At 42.2% G+C, this 23,618-nt stretch overlaps 1 protein-coding gene across 1 annotated transcript in view; it reads left to right on the top strand.

Moving 5' to 3' along the window:
• The window catches only part of EMILIN2 (elastin microfibril interfacer 2), a 65,924-nt gene extending 42,306 nt beyond the window's left edge, over positions 1-23,618 (top strand). The window contains exons 5-8 of the mRNA XM_050942122.1: positions 12,738-13,100; positions 14,188-14,226; positions 20,848-20,982; positions 23,172-23,618. Coding sequence (XP_050798079.1) covers positions 12,738-13,100; positions 14,188-14,226; positions 20,848-20,982; positions 23,172-23,509 — 875 coding nt within the window. The 3' untranslated portion in view covers positions 23,510-23,618. The remainder of the gene's footprint in view (positions 1-12,737; positions 13,101-14,187; positions 14,227-20,847; positions 20,983-23,171) is intronic.

Here is a 23,618-nt window from a genome sequence, read left to right as displayed (position 1 = left end):
TTTCTGTCTTTGCTCATCATACAACGAGGAGGTTTCTGAAGGAGCTGGCTTACATCTTCTCACAAATCAGATGCCCTGCACTAGCATGGGACCTCAGCTTGGTGCTCAGATGCCTTAAAAGGCCCTCCTTTGACCCTATGGCTATCTGCTCCCTTTTACTAGGGTGACCATCTTCGCCTATGCTGAATATGGGATACCTGGTAAAATTGCTCATATTCAAACGAGTTCAAAGGCAATTAACCAGAACTATGCAGTAGGTCCCCCCAACATGCTATTAAAAACACCAGGGTCCAGCAGCAGAAGGGGGGCACCAGGTGTCTGGCTGGGCCAGTGGAGCTCAAGCTAGCTCCACCCCCTAAATCAGACCACCCAGCCTGTCTTGGTGTGGCAGGGGGAAGGCGTAAACAAAAATTATAACTCAAAGGTGTGAGGCGAGGCCAGGGGTGGCTCTATGTTTTGCCACCCCAAGCATGGCTGTGCTGGCTGGGGGCTGTGCTGCATGGCGGTAGCTCAGGTGCTGGAAGGGGTAACTAGGGGCTGTGCTGGATGGGGCTAGCTCAGGGTGCAGGTAGGGGGTAGCTAGGGGCTGTGCTGGCTGGGGGTAGCTCAGGGTGCTGGGAAAGGGTCACTAGAGTCTGTGCACCAGGAGGGCTCCCATGCGGTCCCTGTTCCCCGAGGGCTCTGCCAGCCATGGAGCCAGGTCCCTGACCTTTGAAGCTCTTACTGGCTCCATGAGAAAAGGGAGCTTGGAGCTGAGGAGCAGCTTCAACCCCCTGCAACAGCAGCAGCAGCAGGAGAGGACGGAACGCTATGGCTGCCCGGCTCCATGGCACCAGCCAGAGGAGCAGCTGCCCTGCACTGCCCATCTCCATGCAGGGGATCAGAGTTTCAGCCCCACGGGGGTGGTGGCACTGGGGCTCAGGCTCTGGGTTTCAGCATCGGCACCCAGTGGCCCCCCTGAAAAGGTTTGCAGACCCCGATTGAGAACTCCTGCTTTAGGTTTCACATCGGGAGGGCTACCACCCCAACCCCACACAGAGGGCTGCTTCTCCTCCTACCTGACATCGCCTCTTCTTGCCTCTCCATCCGGCCTGAGGTCACCATGTGCTCTCACTGACTGGCCACTGCCTGCCCGCACACACCCATCAGCCACAAACAAGATTGGGCTGTGCTGTCTGACCAACGGGGGAGCGGAAAATACGGGACAACTTACCTGTTTTTTTTTTTTTTTTTTTTAAAGTGGGACTCCTGCAAGAGGGCTTAAATATGGGAATGTCCTATTAAAAACAGGACGGATGGTCACCCTACCTTTTACACTCATCTATGAAAACAGCCTGTTCTAATAGCCGTTACTTCTGCTTGAAGAGTTGGAGAGAGAGGGACTCTGTTGGCATATCCCCCATCCCTTAGTCTTTTTTAAGGATAAGGTCACTTTGCGACCACATCCGAAGTTCTTATCAAAGGTATCCTTGGACTTCCACATAAAGCAACCTATGATTTTCTGCCCTATGCCACACCAGGTTAAAAGAAACGAGGCATTACATACACTCAGTCTCAGGAGAGCATTAGCTTGTTACCAAGGCAGCACTAGGCTGTTTAGAAAATTTCCCAGATTGTTACTCTCCATTGTGGACAGAACTAAAGGATCTCCAGTTTCCAAGCACAGACTCTAATGTGGCTATCTGGCTGCATTACCTACTGCAATCGGTCTCCTGAACTTCAGCCTCCTCCTGGAGGATTAATTCATTCCACAAGATCCTTCTCTACTTTAATAGCCTTTCTTAAGAATGTTCCCATCATGGAAATATGTAGAGCCATGACTTGAACCTACATTCATACATTTTCTGAACACTGTGCATGCCTCAGTTTCTGATGCCATGTTTGGCTCGACTGTACAATCCTCAATCTGAGATTCGACTCTGAAGCCCCACCCCTCCGTAGACAATACTATTCAGTAGTCCCCTGAAGTGGAGCAGCCATAGGGACACTATTTGAAGAAGAGGAGAGTTATTCACCCTTGTGCAGTAACTGTTGTTCTACCAGATGTGCGTCCCTGTGGGTCCTCCACTACCTGCCCTCCTCTCCTCTGTTTTAGAGTTCTTTACAATGTTGCTCCAGGATAGAGAAGGAACTGAGGGTGGTTTGCCTGTGCAGCTATATATAGCCACGGTGCAGGGTACTAGGCTGCAGCGGGCGCATATGCAGGCCGAACAGACATGATTACCTAAAATCTCCAATCTGAGGCATGCACACCTAGAGTGGGGAGCATCCATAGGGAGACACATCTCAAAGAACCAGTTACTGTGCAAGGTGAGTAACCATCTCTTCTGGGAACTTCTCACGTGAAATCTCAGCCCCAAATTTCCATTTCTTTAAGCAAAGAAAGCAAGGAAGACTCATAACTCTAAGAAATTTCTTGGGGTGAAATTCTGGCTTCATTGTCGTCAGTGGAAGTTTTACCATTGACTTCAGCAGGGTCAGGATTTCACTCCTAGTTCCTAACTCAGTGCCTGATTAGACCCAACCCCCATAGAAATACAAGATAATGGTGAATTTCTAAGGAGAAGGTGTCATGGTATAATTCCCCAATCTGAACCTTAGAGTCCAAAAGATGGAGTACCAGCATGAATTCCTTTAAGCTTAATTACCAGCTTAGATCTGATAAGCTGCCACCCAAAAATATAGTGTTTTGGGGCACTCTGGTCCCCCCAAAAACCTTCCCTGGGGACCCCAAGACCCAAATTTGTTGAGTCTACAACAAAGGGGAATAAACCATTTCCCCTCCTTCTCCTTTCTTCCTCCCTGATCTTTCCCGCCCTGGCTAAACTAGGAGATCACCGTGATTCAAACTCCTTGAATCACAACACAGAGAAATAAGGTTTTTTCCCCCCCTTCTCTCCCCCTCCCAGGCGTTCCCTCCCTGGGCTATCCTGGAGAGAGAGACAGATTCAAGCTCCGTGAAACTAAACAAAGGGATTCCCCCTTTTCCCCCTCCCTTCTTTCTCCCTGTCTCCCACCAATTTCCCGGTAGGTACAGACTCAATTCCCTTGAGCCTCAACAAGGGAAAAAAATCAAATGAGTCTTAAAAAGCAAAACTTTTAATAAGAAGAAAGAAAAAAAGTAAAAGTTGTCTCTGTAATTTAGAAGGTAAAAGTTACAGGGTCTTTCAGCTTATAGACACTAGAGAGAAGCCTCCCCCCAGCAAAATACAATTTAAAATACTTCCAGCAAAATACACATTTGCAAATACAGAAAACAATCAAAAGACTAAACTTGCCTTTTCCTGGTACTTACTAAAATTAGAACGGAAGAGATTTTTTTCAGAAAGATTGGAGGAATCTGCTTACATGTCTGGTCCCTCTCAGAATCCAGAGAGAACACGGACAAAAAAAGAACACACAAACAAGACTTCCCTCCACCGAGATTTGAAAGTATCTTGTCTCCTGATTGGTCTCTGGTCAGGTGTTGCAGGTTCACTGTTAACCCTTTACAGGTGAAAGAGACATTAACCCTTAACTATCTGTTTATGACAGAAGGATATATATAAAATCCAAAAATCGACTACATATGTCCTGAAATAAACCCCCTTCTGTTCTTCAGTCTAAATCTTATTAGAAGCCACCTGAGAGAGGAATGCACACACAGACACCATTTGGTCAAAGCAGCCTTATCTTCTGGTGACTCAATAAACTGCCATTAGTTCAGTTATTAACCAAGTCTTTCTCTTTTCCGCCAGTGTGATTTAACATCAATAATATGTGTGGCCAGAATAATGGGGTCAAGATTATTGTTTGTTGTGTTCAACACCTTTGCCCCAAACCTTTTATAATTCTGATGTATACAGAAAACCCGCCATCTCTCACCACTATTAATACCTCTATTGCTTTTCTCTTGTCAGTGAACAATTTGTGTTTCCCAAAGCATTTAACTAGAATATGCATCTCTATTAATACTCCTGAGAGGGCCATGAGCCTGCCTACTGATTAATTATTGTTGGAATTTAATGAAAGATTAAAGATCAAAAATATTGGTACTGGCCAGGAGAGTAGGCTTAGACCTTCGTTGTAGTTCATTTTCACTGAGTTTCATGGAAGTCTTATTGCAGTGTAGGTAGATGGACTGTGCTGGTGGATTTTACATTGGATGTGAATGGGGATCTTCAAAGTCAGTGATTCCTGAGTTGTCCGAGGATCTACAACATATAATGCTTGTATTTTGGGCCAAATCCTTGTGCCCAACTCAAGAAACTGGGCTGAGCATGTGTCATAACCTTAGTCCCAGATTTGGACCTTAGCGTCCAAAATATGGGGGTTAGCATGAAATCCTCCAAGCTTAGTTACCTGCTTGGACCTGGTACCTGCTGCCACCACCCAAAAAATTAGAGTGTTTTGGGGCACTCTGGTCCCCCTGAAAAACCTTTCCTGGGGACCCCAAGACCCAAATCCCTTGAGTCTCACAACAAAGGGAAATAATCCTTTTTCCCTTCCCCCCTCCAGGTGCTCCTGGAGAGATACACAGACACAAGCTCTGTGAATCCAAACAGAGTGAATCTCCCTCTCTGTTCCCAATCCTGGAAACAAAAAGTACTTTCCTATTCCCCCAGAGGGAATGCAAAATTAGGCTAGCAATCCAACACACAGATCTCCCCGATTCCTTCCTCCCACCAATTCCCTGGTGAGTACAGACTCAATTTTCCTGAAGTAAAGAAAAACTCCAACAGGTCTTAAAAGAAAGCTTTATATAAAAAGAAAGAAAAATACATACAAATGTTCTCTCTGTATTAGATGATACAACACAGGGTCAATTGCTTAAAAGAATATTGAATAAACAGCCTTATTCAAAAAGAATACAAATCAAAGCACTCCAGCACTTATATTTATGCAAATACCAAAGAAAAGAAACCATAGAACTTACTATCTGCTCTCTTTGTCCTTACACTTAGAAACAGAAGATTAGAAAGTAGAACTACTTCTCCAAAGCTCAGAGAAAGCAGGCAGCCAGAAAAACAAAGACTCAGATACAAACTCCCTCCACCCAGAGTTGAAAAAATCCGGTTTCCTGATTGGTCCTCTGGTCAGGTGCTTCAGGTGGAAGAGACATTAACCCTTAGCTATCTGTTTATGACACGCCCCCCAAATTGCAGACAGTGGGGAAGCTCACTGGCGGCGATTTCCTTCTAGAACTTTAAAATAAACAGATTAATACAACACATGCACCTTTACATATACCCCTAAGTATATAACTAACAGACTTCTACATTTTAAGAACACTTTTTAACTACTGAATTCTGGGAAACTCTCACGGGAGAGTGCATCAGCTACTTTGTTAGAAGCTCCTGTGATGTGCTGAATTTCAAAATCAAAATCTTGGAGAGCTAAACTCCAACGAAGAAGTTTCTTGTTGTTCCCCTTGACAGTATGAAGCCACTTTAGTGCAGCATGGTCAGTTTGTAGTTGGAACCGCCGTCCCCAAACATATGGGCGTAGCTTTTCCAGGGCGTACACAATGGCATAGCATTCCTTTTCACTGACTGACCAGTGACTTTCCCTCTCAGACAGTTTCTTGCTGAGAAACACGACAGGATGGAAGTTGTGATCTGTTGCTTCCTGCATGAGCACTGCTCCTATACCACGCTCAGATGCATCGGTGGTTACTAGGAATGGCTTGTCAAAATGCGGGGCCCTGAGCACAGGGTCAGACATGAGCGTTGCCTTAAGTTGGGTAAAGGCCTTTTGACACTCATCAGTGCACTTAACGGCATTTGGCTGGGTCTTTTTGGTCAGGTCGGTCAATGGGGCAGCGATTTGGCTGTAGTGTGGTACAAATCGCCTGTAGTATCCGGCCAAGCCTAAGAAGGATTGGACCTGCTTCTTGGACCGTGGGACAGGCCACTTTTGGATAGCATTCACCTTGGCCTGTAGGGGGTTTATGGTTCCTCGACCCACCTGGTGCCCCAGGTAAGTCACTCTGTTTTGGCCTATTTGACACTTTTTGGCCTTAAGTTAGTCCGGCCCGCCTGATGCGCTCAAAGACCTTTTCCAGGTGTAGTAGGTGTTCGGGCCAGGAGTCTGAAAAAATGGCCACATCATCGAGGTAGGCAACTGCAAATTCTCCCAGTCCAGCTAGTAGACCATCTACCAGCCTCTGGAAGGTGGCGGGTGCATTTCGAAGGCCGAAAGGAAGGACATTGAATTCATACACCCCCGCATGGGTGACGAATGCTGACCTCTCCTTGGCAGGTTCATCTAGCGGTACTTGCCAGTACCCCTTGGTTAAGTCTATTGTAGAGATGAACCGCTGCTACACCATATCATAACCTTAGTCCCAGATTTGGACCTTAGCGTCCAAAATATGGGGGTTAGCATGAAATCCTCCAAGCTTAGTTACCTGCTTGGACCTGGTACCTGCTGCCACCACCCAAAAAATTAGAGTGTTTTGGGGCACTCTGGTCCCCCTGAAAAACCTTCCCTGGGGACCCCAAGACCCAAATCCCTTGAGTCTCACAACAAAGGGAAATAATCCTTTTTCCCTTCCCCCCTCCAGGTGCTCCTGGAGAGATACACAGACACAAGCTCTGTGAATCCAAACAGAGTGAATCTCCCTCTCTGTTCCCAATCCTGGAAACAAAAAGTACTTTCCTATTCCCCCAGAGGGAATGCAAAATTAGGCTAGCAATCCAACACACAGATCTCCCCGATTCCTTCCTCCCACCAATTCCCTGGTGAGTACAGACTCAATTTTCCTGAAGTAAAGAAAAACTCCAACAGGTCTTAAAAGAAAGCTTTATATAAAAAGAAAGAAAAATACATACAAATGTTCTCTCTGTATTAGATGATACAACACAGGGTCAATTGCTTAAAAGAATATTGAATAAACAGCCTTATTCAAAAAGAATACAAATCAAAGCACTCCAGCACTTATATTTATGCAAATACCAAAGAAAAGAAACCATAGAACTTACTATCTGCTCTCTTTGTCCTTACACTTAGAAACAGAAGATTAGAAAGTAGAACTACTTCTCCAAAGCTCAGAGAAAGCAGGCAGCCAGAAAAACAAAGACTCAGATACAAACTCCCTCCACCCAGAGTTGAAAAAATCCGGTTTCCTGATTGGTCCTCTGGTCAGGTGCTTCAGGTGGAAGAGACATTAACCCTTAGCTATCTGTTTATGACAGCATGAAACAGACAGGAGAGGAGAAGGAGGCATCTTCCTTCCCAGCCAGTGGAACAGCCGAAGAACCATTCTATAGTGGCTACTTCAGTCCCATGACTAGATCCTCTGATCCAGCTCGCCCTGCTCCTCCCTCACTTCACTTCTGCTGCACACAGATGCACACCCTTAGCACAATCCACCTAATCCTGACTATAGCCCCATCCTATGCATTTAGAAACTGCACCTGTTATGCAGAAAGGATCAAGATTTTTTCTTTGCTGCGGACACACACACTCTTGTCCGCACAATGTAAAGCAGACCTCTCAACAGCTTCATGGATTATGTTTGTTTAAATCTACTGCAGTATTTTAAAGCATGAAATAAGCTTAAAACACCCACATTTCCATAGTATAATTCAGTTTCATAGCACTTTATATGGTCTCCATAAACTGTACCTACGGCGACCCTTGAGAAGAGACCCAACCATCAGAGACTAAACATACAAGCATTTAAAACTAGCTTCTAATGTCAAATATCTGTGGCCTCAAAGAGGTTCAAAAAGCAAATACTTCTGTCCCAGAGTGAGTCAGAATAAAATAATGCTATCCAGCACAGCAGTCTGAGTAAGTCTTGATGTTTGCAGCTCCAAAAAGCTTTTGGCAACAGAGAGACTCTGTTGGAAGTGGTTAGGGAACCTCGCTCCACTAGGCAGTAACGCCTTGTCCTTATTCCCTTTGGGGATTAATACCGTTCTTGGAACAGGACGTGTCTTTATCTTATGTGCATCATTCCACTAAGATTTAACTTTTTGATGAGTCTGATTGCAATATCTTCTATGGTACCTTTGAACTGGTGATTTTCAGTTCTGGCTTATAGATCAGTATTAAATTCATACCTACATTTAGGTACTATTTGCCAACATATTGTATCATTTAAATGATGTCATTTTGGTTTGAGAGACTAGAATAGTAACACATATTTCTCTTTCTACAGTTGTTTGAATGTGGTAACGCAACGATACCCTATAAGAATTCTAAAACAAAACCTTGTCAAATTACATGCACCAGTTAGACAACTAAACTGAGCAAAGGCAAATTAGTCTGAAGCTAGGAATATGGCTGCTTTGGCTTGACATTTTATATTGAGACATTTTGCAGCCAAGAACATTTAAATGACTCAGTCCAAACTAATGTTGCAGGGTAATAAGTTATTGTGTGTACTGCATATAAACCATGGGTCAAATCTTTTTTAAGTCATTTAGAACTTCAAATGAAGTTTGCCTGTTAGGACTGAGCAAGACTGCTGGCTTTGGCTCATTATGAATAAGTAGACTAAATAATCCTATAAAATGTGTAAATAGGTCCTCTGTGTTACTTCAGCATTTAGAGAAGCATATTACTGAAATGATACTGCACTGAAACTGGCACTAAAATCATCTCTTCTTTAGATGTAGCCTGTTAATACATTTTTGCCATTCGTTCCTGCAGCCAGAAAAAGTGTGATCTGCAGCCAAAAATGGCTTCAGGATTTTAGTTTGCTTTGATTACAACTATTTCAATCAACTTATATTTCTTTTTGTAATTATCTGTGAAGAGGGGTTTCAAACATATGAATTGCTAAGAGCAGTCTGCTATAGTTATTCTCGATGAGAGCTTGTGTATACCTAAATTACTACACCTAGGGATGTGTGGTAAAAACTTTTCTGTAACACAGTAATAGGAATTCTGGCGCAAACCTCAGTATATCCCCTGCCAGGTACACCAGGCAGCCTTTTGTAACTTGACAGTTGTGGAATCCATCATCAGCAACAGGAGTTTGGAAGTCATAGCTCTTCTTGATTCTTGTCTGTGGAATCACTGACTCCTTAGTTATCTAGTTTATTTCATCCCATCATTGTTCTTGTCTGCTCAATGTATTATTAGGGAAATGGGCATTGCTAGAAAGAGCCAAACCACAACAAAGTGCAACCCAAGTTTCACATACCTGTGTCCCCCCCCATGTATTTTTTCTCAGTGAAGTACCAGTGGAGTTTAAAAGTGAGGGGGGGAAGGAATTGGCATTTTAAGCCTAGGATGGGGGGGGGGGTTCTCCTCAGTTTAATTTAGACAGGCATCTGAGGTCAGCAAGCTGAGAATGAACAGGAGGGTGATAGTAAAAAGAGCTGTGCGAACACTGTTGGTGAAGAGGGTGCCCCTGAGGAGACTCTAATTTGAAGTATAATAATGGTCTAAACTCTGCTGCTTGCCTTTCCAATTGCTTTGTAGACAATGGGGAATACTTCTCTTTTATGTGCTACTCAACACAATACAAGTGGTTTGGCCAAATTCATCCCTAATTTTGCACCATAACTTCAGTGGAGTTACACCAGGGAATTTTGTCTTCACTCTTTGGATTGGTAACAGATGTTCAGTCCAAAAATATGCTGGCTTCTTTATCACCTTTGTCTAGTGATTTTAAAGCACAATGCTATGATATGATGCAATTCAGTATAAGAGGCCAAAAAGGCATATGAAAACTGCCGGAACTGTAAAAGCGATGCATCTCAACTAACACGCACCTTGGATGGTTGGCATATGAGTTTTTTTCCAAAATGGAGTTGGTATATCTGGATATTTTCAAATATATTGGTATGCACACTAAACACAAGGAGCCAAGGCTTTTGGTTTAAGTTGTAAGAGCTTGGGGGAGGGGAAGCTAGTCAGACATGCAAATTCATTCCGCATGCTCCTGTCCAAGGCTGGAGGCCTAATGCAAGCTTAACTAAACTGATGAGAGAAGGTAAAGAAGTGAAAAATATATGCAGGCAAGAAATAAGAATACCGAGCCAGTTTGTGTTGTCAGTGATATCGGTGCAAATCTGAAGTAACTCTACTGATCTCAGTGGACTTCAGATTTAAACCTATGTTACTGAGATTAGAGACTACCTTATTAGGTTAAAAATCAAGCACAGGTGTTATTCAGTTAGGAATAAATTAAACACTTGCAGTCACCTTTGCCCTTACAAAAGTCTTTAAAGTATAACTTTACAGTATTTTAATGTCATGATGAAAGCAAAAAAAATTATAATATGAATAAGTAAAAGTGTATATTCCATTCTTTAATCTTGCATCCTGTGTATAGAATTGCCTAGGTAACTTGCAGCAAAATTTTGTGGTGCCTGGTTCTTTAACTTTCCCCTCTCATTACAACACATCAGTATCATTCTACAAAACTCAACCAGGAAGGGCTAGGGAGATTTTTTAATTGGGAGCTGTCACATGATGCAGGTACTATGAGAGCATAGAATTTTTTAGAGAAACCTTCCAAAAGAGTGTAAGGCGCCATGGGTAATTTACTTTTTTGAGATGGAGAACAAGAAACAAACCACCCCAAGATAAGAGTGAAAATGCAGGATTTCTCATTACGGTCATCTTCAATTAAATGTCACATTTGCAAGGTAAAGTTCTTACTAAAACAGTCCTAAAACACTGGAATTCACAAGTGTTATATTTGTCAGAGACACAGGACTACAGACAACATATCTCAGTGTGTAATTAGAATTTGATCACGCGCTGTCACAAACTCTTCCCATTTTCCACACTGGCCTAAACCATGGAGGTATACTTCCCTCACTATTCAAATGAAGATCACCGCAAATAGCAAACAATAACCAACACTAAGGCCATGGCTACACTTACCAGGGATCAACGCTACTGCGATTGATGAAGTGGAGGGGTGTTGATTTTGCAGGTCTAGAGAAGACCAGCTAAACCGACCTCGGAGAGCTCTCCAGTCGACTGCAGTACTCTAGCAGAACAAGAGGATTAAGATAAGTCGACGGGAGAGTGTCTCCTGTCAACACAGCGCAGTGTCGACACCGCAGTAGATCTACCTAAGCTATGTTGACTCCAGCTACATTATTCATGTAGCTGGAGTAGCTCAGTATAGGCCAACTTGCCCCCCTAGTGTACACAAAGCCTAAGTCAGTACTACAAACATATTATTAAACTAAAATTATTACTACCCTAAACCTATTCATTATGTTCACCAGAGTTTGAATTTGTGGTAGATACTACTTCCCCCCCCCCCTCAATGTAAAAGGCCTCGTGAGTGATTCAAACAGCTGGAGTCTATCCGTTTGCAATCTCCAATTTATTTAGACAAAATGTTTACATTTCACCCACACAGTATCCATTGTAATTGCCACTGTAGCCAGCCAACATAATGATATACTTTTGCCCTGCAGTGTTCACGTTCCTATACAAAAAAACAGCCAGGTACATATAATACCAGCCTGCCAACATCTGCACTGGGTTGAATTTCACCCTCATTGCATAATATTAGATGTCGTCATATGTACTGTACAACTTAGGCGCAATAAGTAAAATTTCCAAAATGTCTATAGGGGAATGTCTATATTGCAGTTAACCACCCAGGGTTGGCCTGTGCCAGCTGATTCAGACTCATGGGGCTCAAGCTAAGGGGCTGTTTAATAGAGTTCTAGATGTTTGGGCTCAGGCTGCAGTCTGACCTCTGGAACTCTCCTACGTTGCAGGGCCCTAGAGCCCTGGCTCCAGGCAAAGCCCAAACGTATTCACTGCATTTAAACAGCTCCTTAGCCTGAGCTCCAGTGATCTGGCATGGACCAGCTGCGGATTTTTAATTGTAGTATAGACATACCCCATACCCTAGGAGACCAAAGAGCATGAAACTCAAGGACTTTCAGTGAGTTTTAGGCTCATAAATAATTTAGGACCTTTTGAAAATGTTACCCAATGAGCAGTGTTAAGGGACAATTAATTATTATTATTAACTTTGAATATCCTTGCTTTTCAGATGTTAGTGATTTTTGTATAACAATGTTAGAGAAGGAAATAGAAGCTCAACATACATTGCCATGTTGCGTCATTCATGGGCCTTATTCTGATCTCACCGACACCAGTGTGAATCAGCCCTAATTTTACTGAAGTCAGTGAATTTAGACAAGTTGAAACTTGTGTAAATTATAGTAGTTCTCTTCGGTGGTTAATTTAAATAGAGATGGAACTGCTTAAAATGAACAGGACAGGTTTTTGATGGAGAGTAAGGTCCTTTGGTCAAAGAAACTTTTTAGTACCCTTATCTTTTAAATCTGTATAAATATTGACACCCCCCCCATGCAAATAATATACATTCACTTTCAGGAAGACATTACATTTCTAAGATTTGGTTAGGACAACATTTTTTACAAATATGTTGTAAACACTATCAAAAGAGATTTGAAATAGAACAGCCACACAACTATTATCACATTAACGCTATATGGCCCAGATATCATACAGTACACTGGCTATCCTACTGGAAAAGTCCTTTAACAAAGACCCTTCCAAACAATAAAAAAAAAAATTCAGTAAACTGTGACCCTGGATCTGCCTTCAGTGTCATAAAGTTTTTAAAACAGAAGACCATTGATTTTTATTATTATTATTATTCCATCTTCAGAAAGGAAACAAACAAAAACTTGCTGTTTAAAAGGTGTTTGTTTTTCAGAAATATAAATGTAATGAGTTTTATGAATTTTCTCAGATGGATAATATTTGACTTTCCTCTTTCTACAAATACTTAGCTGAAAATCAACCAAGAGTACCACTGGGGATACCACAAGAAAGAACACCGCTACAGGCACCACAGCCAAGAACACCGCTACAGCCACCACAGCCAAGAACACCGCTACAGCCACCACAGCCAAGAATAGTAATACAACTACCACAAGGAGCCCCTCTTCAGCCATCACAACCAAGAACTCCCCTACAACCATCATTGCCAGGTTCAGCCACTTTACCACTTTTGCCTGGATCAACTGGGATCATTATGGAGTCTGGACAGGCTGGTCCTCCTGGCACAGTTGTAATGTCAGGAAGTGGACGGCCTAAAGGCATAGATGGTCAGTATACCTTGCCCATAGCTGAAGGATATGCAGGAGCACCAGGTGAGAAAACTGAAAAGTTATCTAACTGATCACTTTATAATATTCGACCCCAAAGCCAGTGTTACTGGACTTACGTTATGTTGAAGTACAGAACAACATGTAGTTATGCTAAGATTATAGACTAGCAGGGTCTTTCATCAAGAAGTAAGACAAGCTGAGCTGTCAGATTCCAGCAGTGAGTTCGTTACTCAACACACAAAGTGACATTAAAGGTGCTCTAGGTGCAGGGGGCATGTTGGGGCTGGCTACGGGATAGAATGTGGCAGAACTGGAGTGTGGTGCACGTTGCCAGTCCCCTGCAGGATATGAAATGATGCTTAACTGGCATATGTTAGGGCTGTTATATTAGAACAGCCTTTGGCTAATTTAATTTGCATGATGTCTATTTTCACTGCAGCTGGCCACAGGACCAGAGGAGACATAAAGAAGGCCTCAAGCCAACTTCACCTCCCTGGCCAAAGCTTCATCAAGCATAATCTCAGTACAATTGCGGTGTAGTCCTCAGTTGTGAAACTATGTACCACTAGCTTAAAATAACATGTTTTGCCATAGTACACACAACAGAGCCGATGCACTGTAATGGGGAATGTGGTCCCCTTTGCAATGGCTGCTACTGTTTTTTTAACAGTCTTAGCCCTGGTATACACTGGGGGGTGGGATCGATCCAAATATGCAACTTCAGCTATGAGAATAGAGTGGCTGAAGTCGACGTATCTTAGATCAAATTAAAATTACTTTGTGTCCTTGTGGGGCTGGATCAACAGCCACAGCTCCCCCGTCAACTTTGCTTCTGCCTCGCGCACTGCTGGAGGTCAGCAGTCGATGGGACAGCGCTTGGGGATCGGTTTTGTTGCATCTACACTACACACGATAAATCGATCCCAGATAGATTGATCGCTACTCGCCGATGCGGCGGGTAGTGTAGACATCCCCTTAGTGGTATGAGTTTTTGCCATGTGATACTATGCACTTGTTGAAATGAGTTACTATTTCATAAAAAGAAAAGAAAATATTAGTAAACTCTTGTGATATTTAGACAATTTTGTACTCTTATTCACTGCATAACATAACTTCTTTTGTTTTGTAGGGTATCCAAAATTTTCTCCGCCTTCTACAGACTCACAAGGTAATCCAGTTGTTACCTAGGAATTCTCTGAACAACTATTCACTTATTTCATAAATAGAAAATGCTAGTAGGGTGAAATTGACGAGCAAGAATGTGAACGCTTTTAGGGCACAAGCACAATTCTGATCTCTTTATACTGGAAAGGGACAACCACCAGGGATGATAGCTTTCTCCCCTTTTTATTCACACTAGCACTCCTGTCCTGGCTGAGAGGATTTTCAGGGCACATGGAGTATGAGAAAGTAATGGAGAAAGTGGCACTTAATATATATTTAATTTTTTTCTTTCAGTGCCTGGAAGGTCACTACTGAGAGAACTAACTGAAAGTTATGGGTCATTTTTAGGATTTAGCCTTAAGTTTACAGGGACTCTAACACTGTCCTGCCAACCCCAAGTATTCAAAAATAATGAGTCAAGCCCCAAAAAACCATAACACCCGTTTCATTGAGATGCTAAAAATCAGATTTAAAAAAATAATAATTTGGGGGTTCTTTTTATTTGCCTTCTGGTTTTTGAACCTTTTAAGGGTTAATCCTTTCATACTTTTTTCTGCAACCATCAGGGCTAATAACTTATATTTTTCTTTTCAAATGAAAACTGAGATTCTTACATAATCATATGATTCTAGAAGCTGGAGTTTTAAGAAAAACACCAAATATCACAAACCTCAGTTTGCAACACTATTGTTGACTTAATTATCCTATTTTAAACAAGCACATTGCTTACCTATTTTACCAAGAATACTTTAGATTATTAAAAAAATCCAATTTACTTTTCATTGTTTATGCACTTTGTTCACTTTTATTTATTTCTCTCCTCTTGGGCAATGAAAGTCAATGAAACCAATTTCACTTCTGTTTAGACTCATTTAAACATACAGGTTCTCAGTGCTGAATGTTGGAGTGCTTAGTTAAATGAACTAGTTTAGTTTATTTGAACTGCTGTACTTTCTGTACACCACTATTCACCAATACATTTGGATTACAAAAAGTGTAAACCTTTCAGTAAATGAACAGAATTTATTAGTTTAGTTAGCCCAAATATTGGTTTGCTAGGTGATATGACTACTCTATAACCTTTAAAAAAATCTTTTAGTTTAGCCCTTTTTATATCTAAGCAATGAATATTGTTATCTTGGATCAAAGTGGATCCTCCTACACTCTCTTCACAGAGAATGATTTAATCAAATTCATGTTCGAAGAAACGTCAGCAACAGATAAAAATGAAACAGACTTTTATGCCCTCTGAAGACACTTCCTTAGGACTTCAGTTCGCTGGGGCTAAGAAAATTGCAGACACAAGGCATGACGAATTGGTCTGGGAATTGAAATGAAGACAATTGTAAGAGTTCATGCTACAATCTTGAGGCTAAAACTAACTGATTAGAAACTTAATGTAGCCTTAGAGGAGGCTTTGTATTTGGGAAGTGTGGGGGTGGGAACAAGAAGCAATAGGTTAAGGTTCTGGAAAGGGATAAGAAGAAAAGGAAAAAAGTATTGGTGTCAACAGAAGCCATGATAAACTTCTAGACTTATATATTAAGATCATACTCTCATGGTGTTTTTTTCCTTGGTACCGGTATTTGCATTTTATAGACAAGTGTTTTCACTGGCTTATGGTTAAATCATATGAAACATAATGGTATAATATGCTTTAAATGTTAAAGATGTTGAGATACATAAATAACGTTTTATTGTGGCAGCCATTATTTGCACTCAGGAAATATATTAATGGAAATAGACACCACCTCCATTTTTAATTTCTCATCCAAAGACCCACATCCAGTCGATTTTGTGTACAGAGTTAATATCTCAACGGAACATAGGGCTGAGCTGGCCCATCTTGTATTTGAATGTGTGCTTCCCAAAATAATAGTTTTTTCAAGCCTGAGACTTAGATTACTAGACCATCCCACCCAGCACTCTTTTAACTTCTGCTCCTGTATAGTTTCTATAGTGTTAAAAGTGTTATAAGTGCCGAGTTGATGGCTCTGCTCCAGTCCGCTGGACTGGTCTTATCCTCTTCTTGGGTAATAATTTCCATATTTTCTGTATCATAGAATTTAATCTAACCTCTTCAATTTCAAGAATATCCATTGATATACAACTAACGGCTAAAGTTCAAGTTCACCTGTAGTTCAAGAAAAATAAAAAAAAAAATCCAAGAAAATAGTGCTTTGCACTTGCATGCCACTTCTTATCCAAAGCTTTTCAAGCATTTTAGAGATGTTAATGAATTAAATCTTACAGTTCACTTATGAGGTAAGGAAGTAAATGTTAGCTGTATTTTACAGGCAAGGGAACCAAAACAAAGAAATACTAAATGATAAGATTAAAGTGGATCCTTCTAAGCTTTTTCTATACAGAACACATTTCATTAAATCATTGTTGACAGAAATAGCAGCAGCAGATAAAAATGACACACTAGAATTTTATGGCGTCTGGAGCCATTTTCTTAGAATCTTTGCTCATTGGGGGTTGAGAAAATTTCAGACACAGGCCATGACAAATAGGATTGCAAAATGATGAGAGAGAGCTTGTAAGAGCCCTGAGTCGCACAGCAAGTCAAGGACTGAGCCTCTCATGCTTCTATTAACGCAGTTTGTGAAGATTGCATACTCATACTAGGGTTTCACTGAAAGCTGACAGTTCCTTTAAAAAGAAACTGTATCCAAAGTGCAGTATTGGATACAGCTGAGCCAGTGGACACCATTGATCATGAACACCTTTTATCCTTTGAAGTATATAAATAAAACATTCAGATATTTCTGTATGTAACATTTGTTTGATTCTGAATTGTTCAGACTTGTCTAATACCTAGCTATCATGAATTTTTCCACGTTGTCTTGAATGGCAGGTTTTAGGATACTTTGGTATAAGTCTATGACATTATTAATAATAATTATTAAATATTTATATTGCCATAGTGTCCGGAAGTCCCAGTTTGGATCGTGCTCAGCGCTGTACAAACACATAATAAGACAAGGTCTGTTCTCTGAAGAGAGACTATATTGAACATAAAAACTATCCTGCCATTCTTTCTCATTATGGATTGGACAGTAAAATCTAATGTTTTATTTTTCTGCAGTATGGAGTTCGGGTCCTTTGGCGGGATTATCTGGATATATCTCATTTAATCCATTCCCTGCCACTGCAGGGGCCTTGGGTACTGGTGTACCTTAGTCTTTCCTGTTCTCTGCCTATGGCACATAATAGTCTAGTCCCCTGTGGGCTGCAATACTTTGGTTTAATGTTGGTAGTTGGGTTTAGTGTGCGAGTGCTGAGTGGCGGTAGAGTGTGATATACAGAAAGGCAGACTAGATGAACTAGTGGTCCTTTCTTCCCTAAAATTCTATGACAGTGTCTGGTATTTGTCCAACACTTTAGAACCTTTTCTTTTCACCACTGATAGTGACAATACTCTGGTTTGCATTTATTTGTATTAAATCTGTGAACCTATCTGAGGTAAATAATTTCCCTGTATTTTCCTTTGCACCATTAGCTGTTTACTGCTGGAGTTTACTTGTTAGGCTCGAAGGAAGAGCTCAAATCACAAAAGTTTATTGCAAAGATGTTGTTTTAAGAATTGCTGATGTCCAGATATGTGATATTTGAAGAGGAATTGGGTAGGGGACATGGGTATTTAAGGAGCCTAATAAGTAGATGACAGTGAGCATTCTGTCCTCTTGAATTCAAAGTGGGATTTGGAAGAACATAAAGAATGGGGGGAGGGGGCAATGTTCCTAACAGACCCAGGGGAGAAACATAGTTAAACTAAGCAGAGTGTTTGGGGGGGGCAGACTTCACTGGCAAGTGCTACTTACAAATAAACCCCTCCACACCCACCACCTCAGGGCCAGGTCTTTAGTTGATGTAAATCAATGTACCTTCATTCATTCAGAAGAGCTATACTGCTTTATACCACCTGATGTCCCTCAAACTATTTATGACTTGTCTGCATGACACCAGCAAAGTGCAGTAGAGCGGTATGATTTGTAAAGCACACTATTATGCTGTGCTCTAACTGCCCTGGGTAGACCCTACTGGCGCAGTCCAAAAGATACCTAGTTCACATTAATATAACACCCCTCTGGCACTCTTTGCCATGCCATGTAGACAAGCCCCTAGACTTACTTAGGGACAATTTCAGAGGTGACTCTAAGAGAGTCTATGATATGTAACTTCATCCTTCCAGGACCCGCCCTCTGAAAGAGAGTAAGTTACACTTCCATAGACTCAGGCAGACTCTCACACACTGACTGACATGTCACTTACAAACGTATGCTTGCTTTTCTATACTGTTCTACACATGTTCTTATACTATCCTCATCACTGTAGTATCTGAGTGCCTTCCAATGCATTAAGCAGTTTGATAAACATCTGTCACATTTGGTTCATGCTTTCTATGGGCAGCGGGTATAATAGGTCAGGGGAGGTTAAGCTGGTGGCAGCGCACAACAGGTTGCGGGTTTTGGCGGTTTGCACATGGGAAGTTTTTTGCTCATTCATTCATTCATTTATTTATTTATTTATTAAAAGTTCAGGTTCTTCAGGAAGAGACAAGAGCTCTTCCCCTGGGGTGTCATGGGGTCTCAGGAGGGGAGGTGGAGCTGGGGCAGATTGGGCTGATCATATGGAGGGCCAGCTGCGGAGGAGTGGAAAGGGGGGCCAGGCAGCTAGGCTCCCCGAAGGAGGGCTCCACCCGCCACCATGATTCTTTCTCTTATCTTTTCCATGGAGGAAGGGAGAGGAAATCGTGTGATGTTTTGGTTGTGGGGTTTTATTTCATCTCTGAACACAGCCCACTGAGTCTTGAGAAGTCATAAGTTATTGCAGGAGTAGGCAACCTGTGGCATGTGTGCCGCCTTCGGCATGTGAGCTGATTTTCAGTGGCACTCACATTGCCCAGGTCCTGGCCATTGGTCCAGGGACTCTGCATTTTAACTGAATTTTAAATGAAGCTTCTTAAACATTTTAAAAACCTTATTTACTTTACATACAACAATAGTTTAGTTATATATTATAGACTTATAGAAAGAGACTGTCTAAAAATGTTTAAATGTATTACTGGCACGCAAAACCTTAAATTAGAGTGAATAAATGAAGACTCGGCACCGCACTTCTGAAAGGTTGCCGACCCCTGAGTTATTGTAACTTATATGCTGAAAAGCCAGAAGAGATGAGTGCAGCAAGGGCTGCAGGCAGAAAACAGGTGTAAGTAGATGTCAGCCAAAATAAGTCACCCCAATATTTTAACTCCATTTTCTTACGACTCCTCAGCATACAAATTACATCAACTTAGATTCCCTTATACACACTCATTTCCAAATAAGTAGGTGTTGTTAGCCCTACTGGAGTCCAATTGAATTGACAGGAGCATAAGGAATGTTAATCGCACATCACTCTGAAACTGACTGAAGGACTTCCTTGCATATGAGAAACCTGGCTAACAAACTGTACTGCCTGCCTGTCGGCAGCAATAAAGCACATACGTGTTACCTACACTTTTATTTATGCTTTTTTTTCTATTTTTGTAGTTCCACAATGCAACATGCTTTTATTTGAGATCTTGAGTTTTCAGACCTGAAACTCAGACAGAGAAAATAATTTTAATCTTGTGGGGAAGAACAGAATTGGTAGGTAATGGCGTACGGTGGAGCGGTCATGTTCCACATCTCCAAATGCTGCTGTGAGGGACTTGAGTGACTTGAATGGTATTAGGTCTGGGTGTGATTCGCTGCAGTGCCTTCTTTCCCACGCTCTCTTTCCACCTTCTTCCACTCCCTACCTACTAAAAAACTCAGTTGTCGTCTTTTCCTATTTCTCTTTTGTACCGTGTACTTAAAACTTTGAGTAGATGCTGTACTAGGGAAATGTGAAAATCTGAAGCAATTTCAGCTGTAAGATCTTTGTAAAGATAGGAATGTTAATCCAAAGAGCATTAGTGCAGAGTGTCTAAGAGAAACAAGACCAGAGGTAGTCTTTGAATGCTGTTGCGCTTGTCCAGTAGTGGAGAATGATCTTCTGAGAGGAAGCTCAAACCATGCAAAGGAGCAGGGCATTATCACTGATTGGAGAAGTGAATAAGGATATCAGCTAGGAAGATAAACCAGGCAAAGCTGAGGGAATCAAACAGAAGGATGGAGATGAGAAAACTCCAGTTCAGGAAGAGTATGGTGCACAGTTGGCAGCGATTATCCCAGTAGCAGCATGGTTCCTGAAGAAGAGAGCTCAGAAAGCAACGTGAAAGACCTGGGCTGAAATCTTGGCCCCAATGAAGTCTATGGCAACACTCTCATGGCATTGTAGGCCATTCCTCCTGCATACCCTTCTCTCCTTCTCAAGAGAAGCATGTGTTAAAGAAAACCCTGGTAGGTGAACTCAGTTGCCAAGCTCCTCTGCTGCTCTCGGGTAGGGTGTACTATGGGAGGAAACATTATGGCTGTCATTTTGTGGTGAGACAATTGGAAAATGACCCAGTGGCACTCCTGCCAGCCTCTCCAGATTAACAGAAAACAATTTATGTGCAAGACCACAAACAAACTATACTATAAGCACCAAGAGAAAAAGGCAACATCTTTATTCTGATTGTCTCTGGATTCTGTTCTCTTCCCCATTCTAGGACCTACTGCTGCTGCCACCTCTCTGGTGTCTTTTTCGGCTGGTCTTACTCAGAAGCCTTTCCCCAGTGATGCAGGCGTGGTCCATTTTAACAAAGTGCTTGTGAATGATGGAGACTATTATAATCCTAACACAGGTAACAGCCAAAAAGGGACATACAGAGGAGCTGGAAGCCGGTTGGGCAATATCATGGGATAGAGACATTATTACATTATCTTGAATGTTGCCAAAGTGCTTGTGTTGTTGAAACAAAATACATAGTTCTATGGTATAAATCAGACACACCTTGGTTAAAACTACTTGTCACACACTGAGGATGACCCAGCCTTTAAGTGCCAGTATCTATGCATTTACAAAAAGACTTAGTTACAGGGAATTCAGGTTGCTTAGCAGAGCCTTGTATCCTTCCAGAACATGGAAGTTGGCAGCAGAAAATTTAAACATTAAAACCAAAACACAAATACTAGAAAACCAGGAAATGCTGCATTATGGTCATGACCCCCCACCCTTGCCATCTCTGCAATCTCCATGATTCCTCACAGCAGTGATTAGGGAGGGAGCAGAGTTAAGGGTATGGAAGGCATGACTGTAATTCTACATTTCCTGGTTTTGTCTCTCTTAGAGATGTGTTTCTGGGCACCATAGTCTGTTCTGGAAGGGTACAAGGCCCTGTTTAGCAACCTTATTTCCCCTTTAACAATGTTTATGGTTAGTAAATGTCCCTTGTTGTTTGAGAAATTGATGGTTGTGAGGGGGAAATGGCTGAAGGACCCTTTGGGAACATATGATGGAGTTCCCTGGGCACAGGTAGCTGCTCCTCAGCCACTAGTTCCTGGCTCCTTTAGATGTAGGTATTGTTGGAGGGTTACAGGAACATAGAAACAGAGGGGCTGTGCGAAGTGCAGGTAGGGCTCTGTACAGTCCTTGTAACCAGAAGAGGCTGATGGCGAATCCCAAAACCTTTACCCCAGATGGGGGAGAAGTGGGTGAAGGAGGAATTTAGAGTTCCCCTTTGCCCCAGGAGTGGCTTGCCTGCCTTCCTCTTTTGATATCTGCAACTGCCACTGCATACCTCAGGAGGCGTGTGAGCTGTGCCCTTCATCTCAATGGTCATTTCTTCTCTCCTTTCCCATCATCACCTAGTCTGAGTGCTGTTAGCCTCTGGCATAGTAGGGAACCTGCCAATTCCCACAGACCTTGTCTTCACAGATGCAAAAGATGTATTTTTAAGCTCAGGGTAACTGTGAGCACTATTCTGAGGTAAAAACTCAGTGAAGATGAAGATTGTGTACGTTACCTTGATACATGGAGATATACCTAAGTTTAACCTGTTTCTGAAATCTTCTAGCTACTGTGTAATGGGGGGCTGGGGAGGAGGGATAGCTCAGTGGTTTGAGCATTGGCCTGCTAAACCCAGAGTTGTGAGTTCAATCCTTGAGGGGGCCACTTAGGGATCTGGGGCAAAAATTGGTCCTGCTAGTGAAGGCAGGGGGCTGGACTCAATGACCTTTCAAGGTCCCTTCCAGTTCTAGGAGATTGGTATGTCTCCAATTATTACCTTAGTTTTGCTAAGAAGCAATTAAACTTGCCAAGTCAGTACTATGCCCTTACCTAGTCCTGAACTAAGTCCCCATGTGTGTAGCATGCTCCTAGTTCTCATCTCTCTTGGTATATGTGACCTGCACTGCACGTGCCCATTCTCCACTCCTCAGCCCCCACCAGTGCTGAATGTTATAATGCCAAAGTCCCTTTGTGGATCTAATCCTCTGTTCCTTCCTTTTTGCAGCCAGCTACGGGGTGGGGACCTGTCCTCCATGCCCAGACTCTTCTTTTTCTAACCTAGATTTCCACATTTTTCTGCTGGATGTGACCTGGGTGTGAGCCACCCTACTTAGGCTGAGCACCCCCTCTCCCCCAAACTGACTTGATCAACTTTGGCACATAGTGCAGAACTATTACTTTGTGCTGACAAGAGTTTTAGGTAGTGGTAATGATATCAGGCTAGATAACATGAGCAAACACCACACATTGAAATCCTACTCCAGACAAAGCCTGAGGGCTTGTCTACACATGGATGTCTTTTGGAATAGCTATTCTACTTTAAATCCACATGCTGTGGAATAACTGCCTATTGTCAGCCCAAGAAACACATCAGACAGAGCAGAGGGTGGTGAAATTTCTATTAGCAACCAGGCCTTTTCCTCTACAGTGCTTATTCTGGGTATGAGCAAGTGGATGACTGTGTAGTTTTAAAATGACATTGTCATTATTCCTACTGCACTGGAGAGTTTCCATCAGTAAAACTGTAATTAAATGTCTTTGCAGGCATCTTCACATCTCCCTATGAAGGGCGCTATCTGATCACTGCTGTCCTTGCTCCTGAAAGGGATGAGTATGTAGAAGCAGTGCTGTCTGTTGCCAATGCAAGCGTTGCTCAGCTCCACACAGCTGGTTATAGAAGAGAACTGCTTGAGTATCACAAACCACGATCAGGGAAACGAACCTGTGGTGGTGCTGGAACATTCCACCTCGTTCTTCACCTAAAAGCTGGAGATGAAGTAAACATTGTCGTTACTGGGGGCAAGCTGGCCTACACGGATTCCGATGAAATGTACTCCACATTTAGTGGAGTTCTTCTCTATCCGTCCATTGCTCATGTCTAGGTTCCTCGTGAAAAGAAGGGTAAGATATTCAGAAGAAATAAAATTTGAAGCTTTAATATATTCATTTTATATATTTGATTTGAGTGGTGGGTTTATGATACATATTTAA

Source organism: Gopherus flavomarginatus, chromosome 2, assembly GCF_025201925.1.
Source record: "Gopherus flavomarginatus isolate rGopFla2 chromosome 2, rGopFla2.mat.asm, whole genome shotgun sequence".
Taxonomy (NCBI): domain Eukaryota; kingdom Metazoa; phylum Chordata; order Testudines; family Testudinidae; genus Gopherus; species Gopherus flavomarginatus.
Note: the sequence above shows the minus strand (reverse complement) of the source record. Positions and strands in the feature narration are given on the sequence as shown.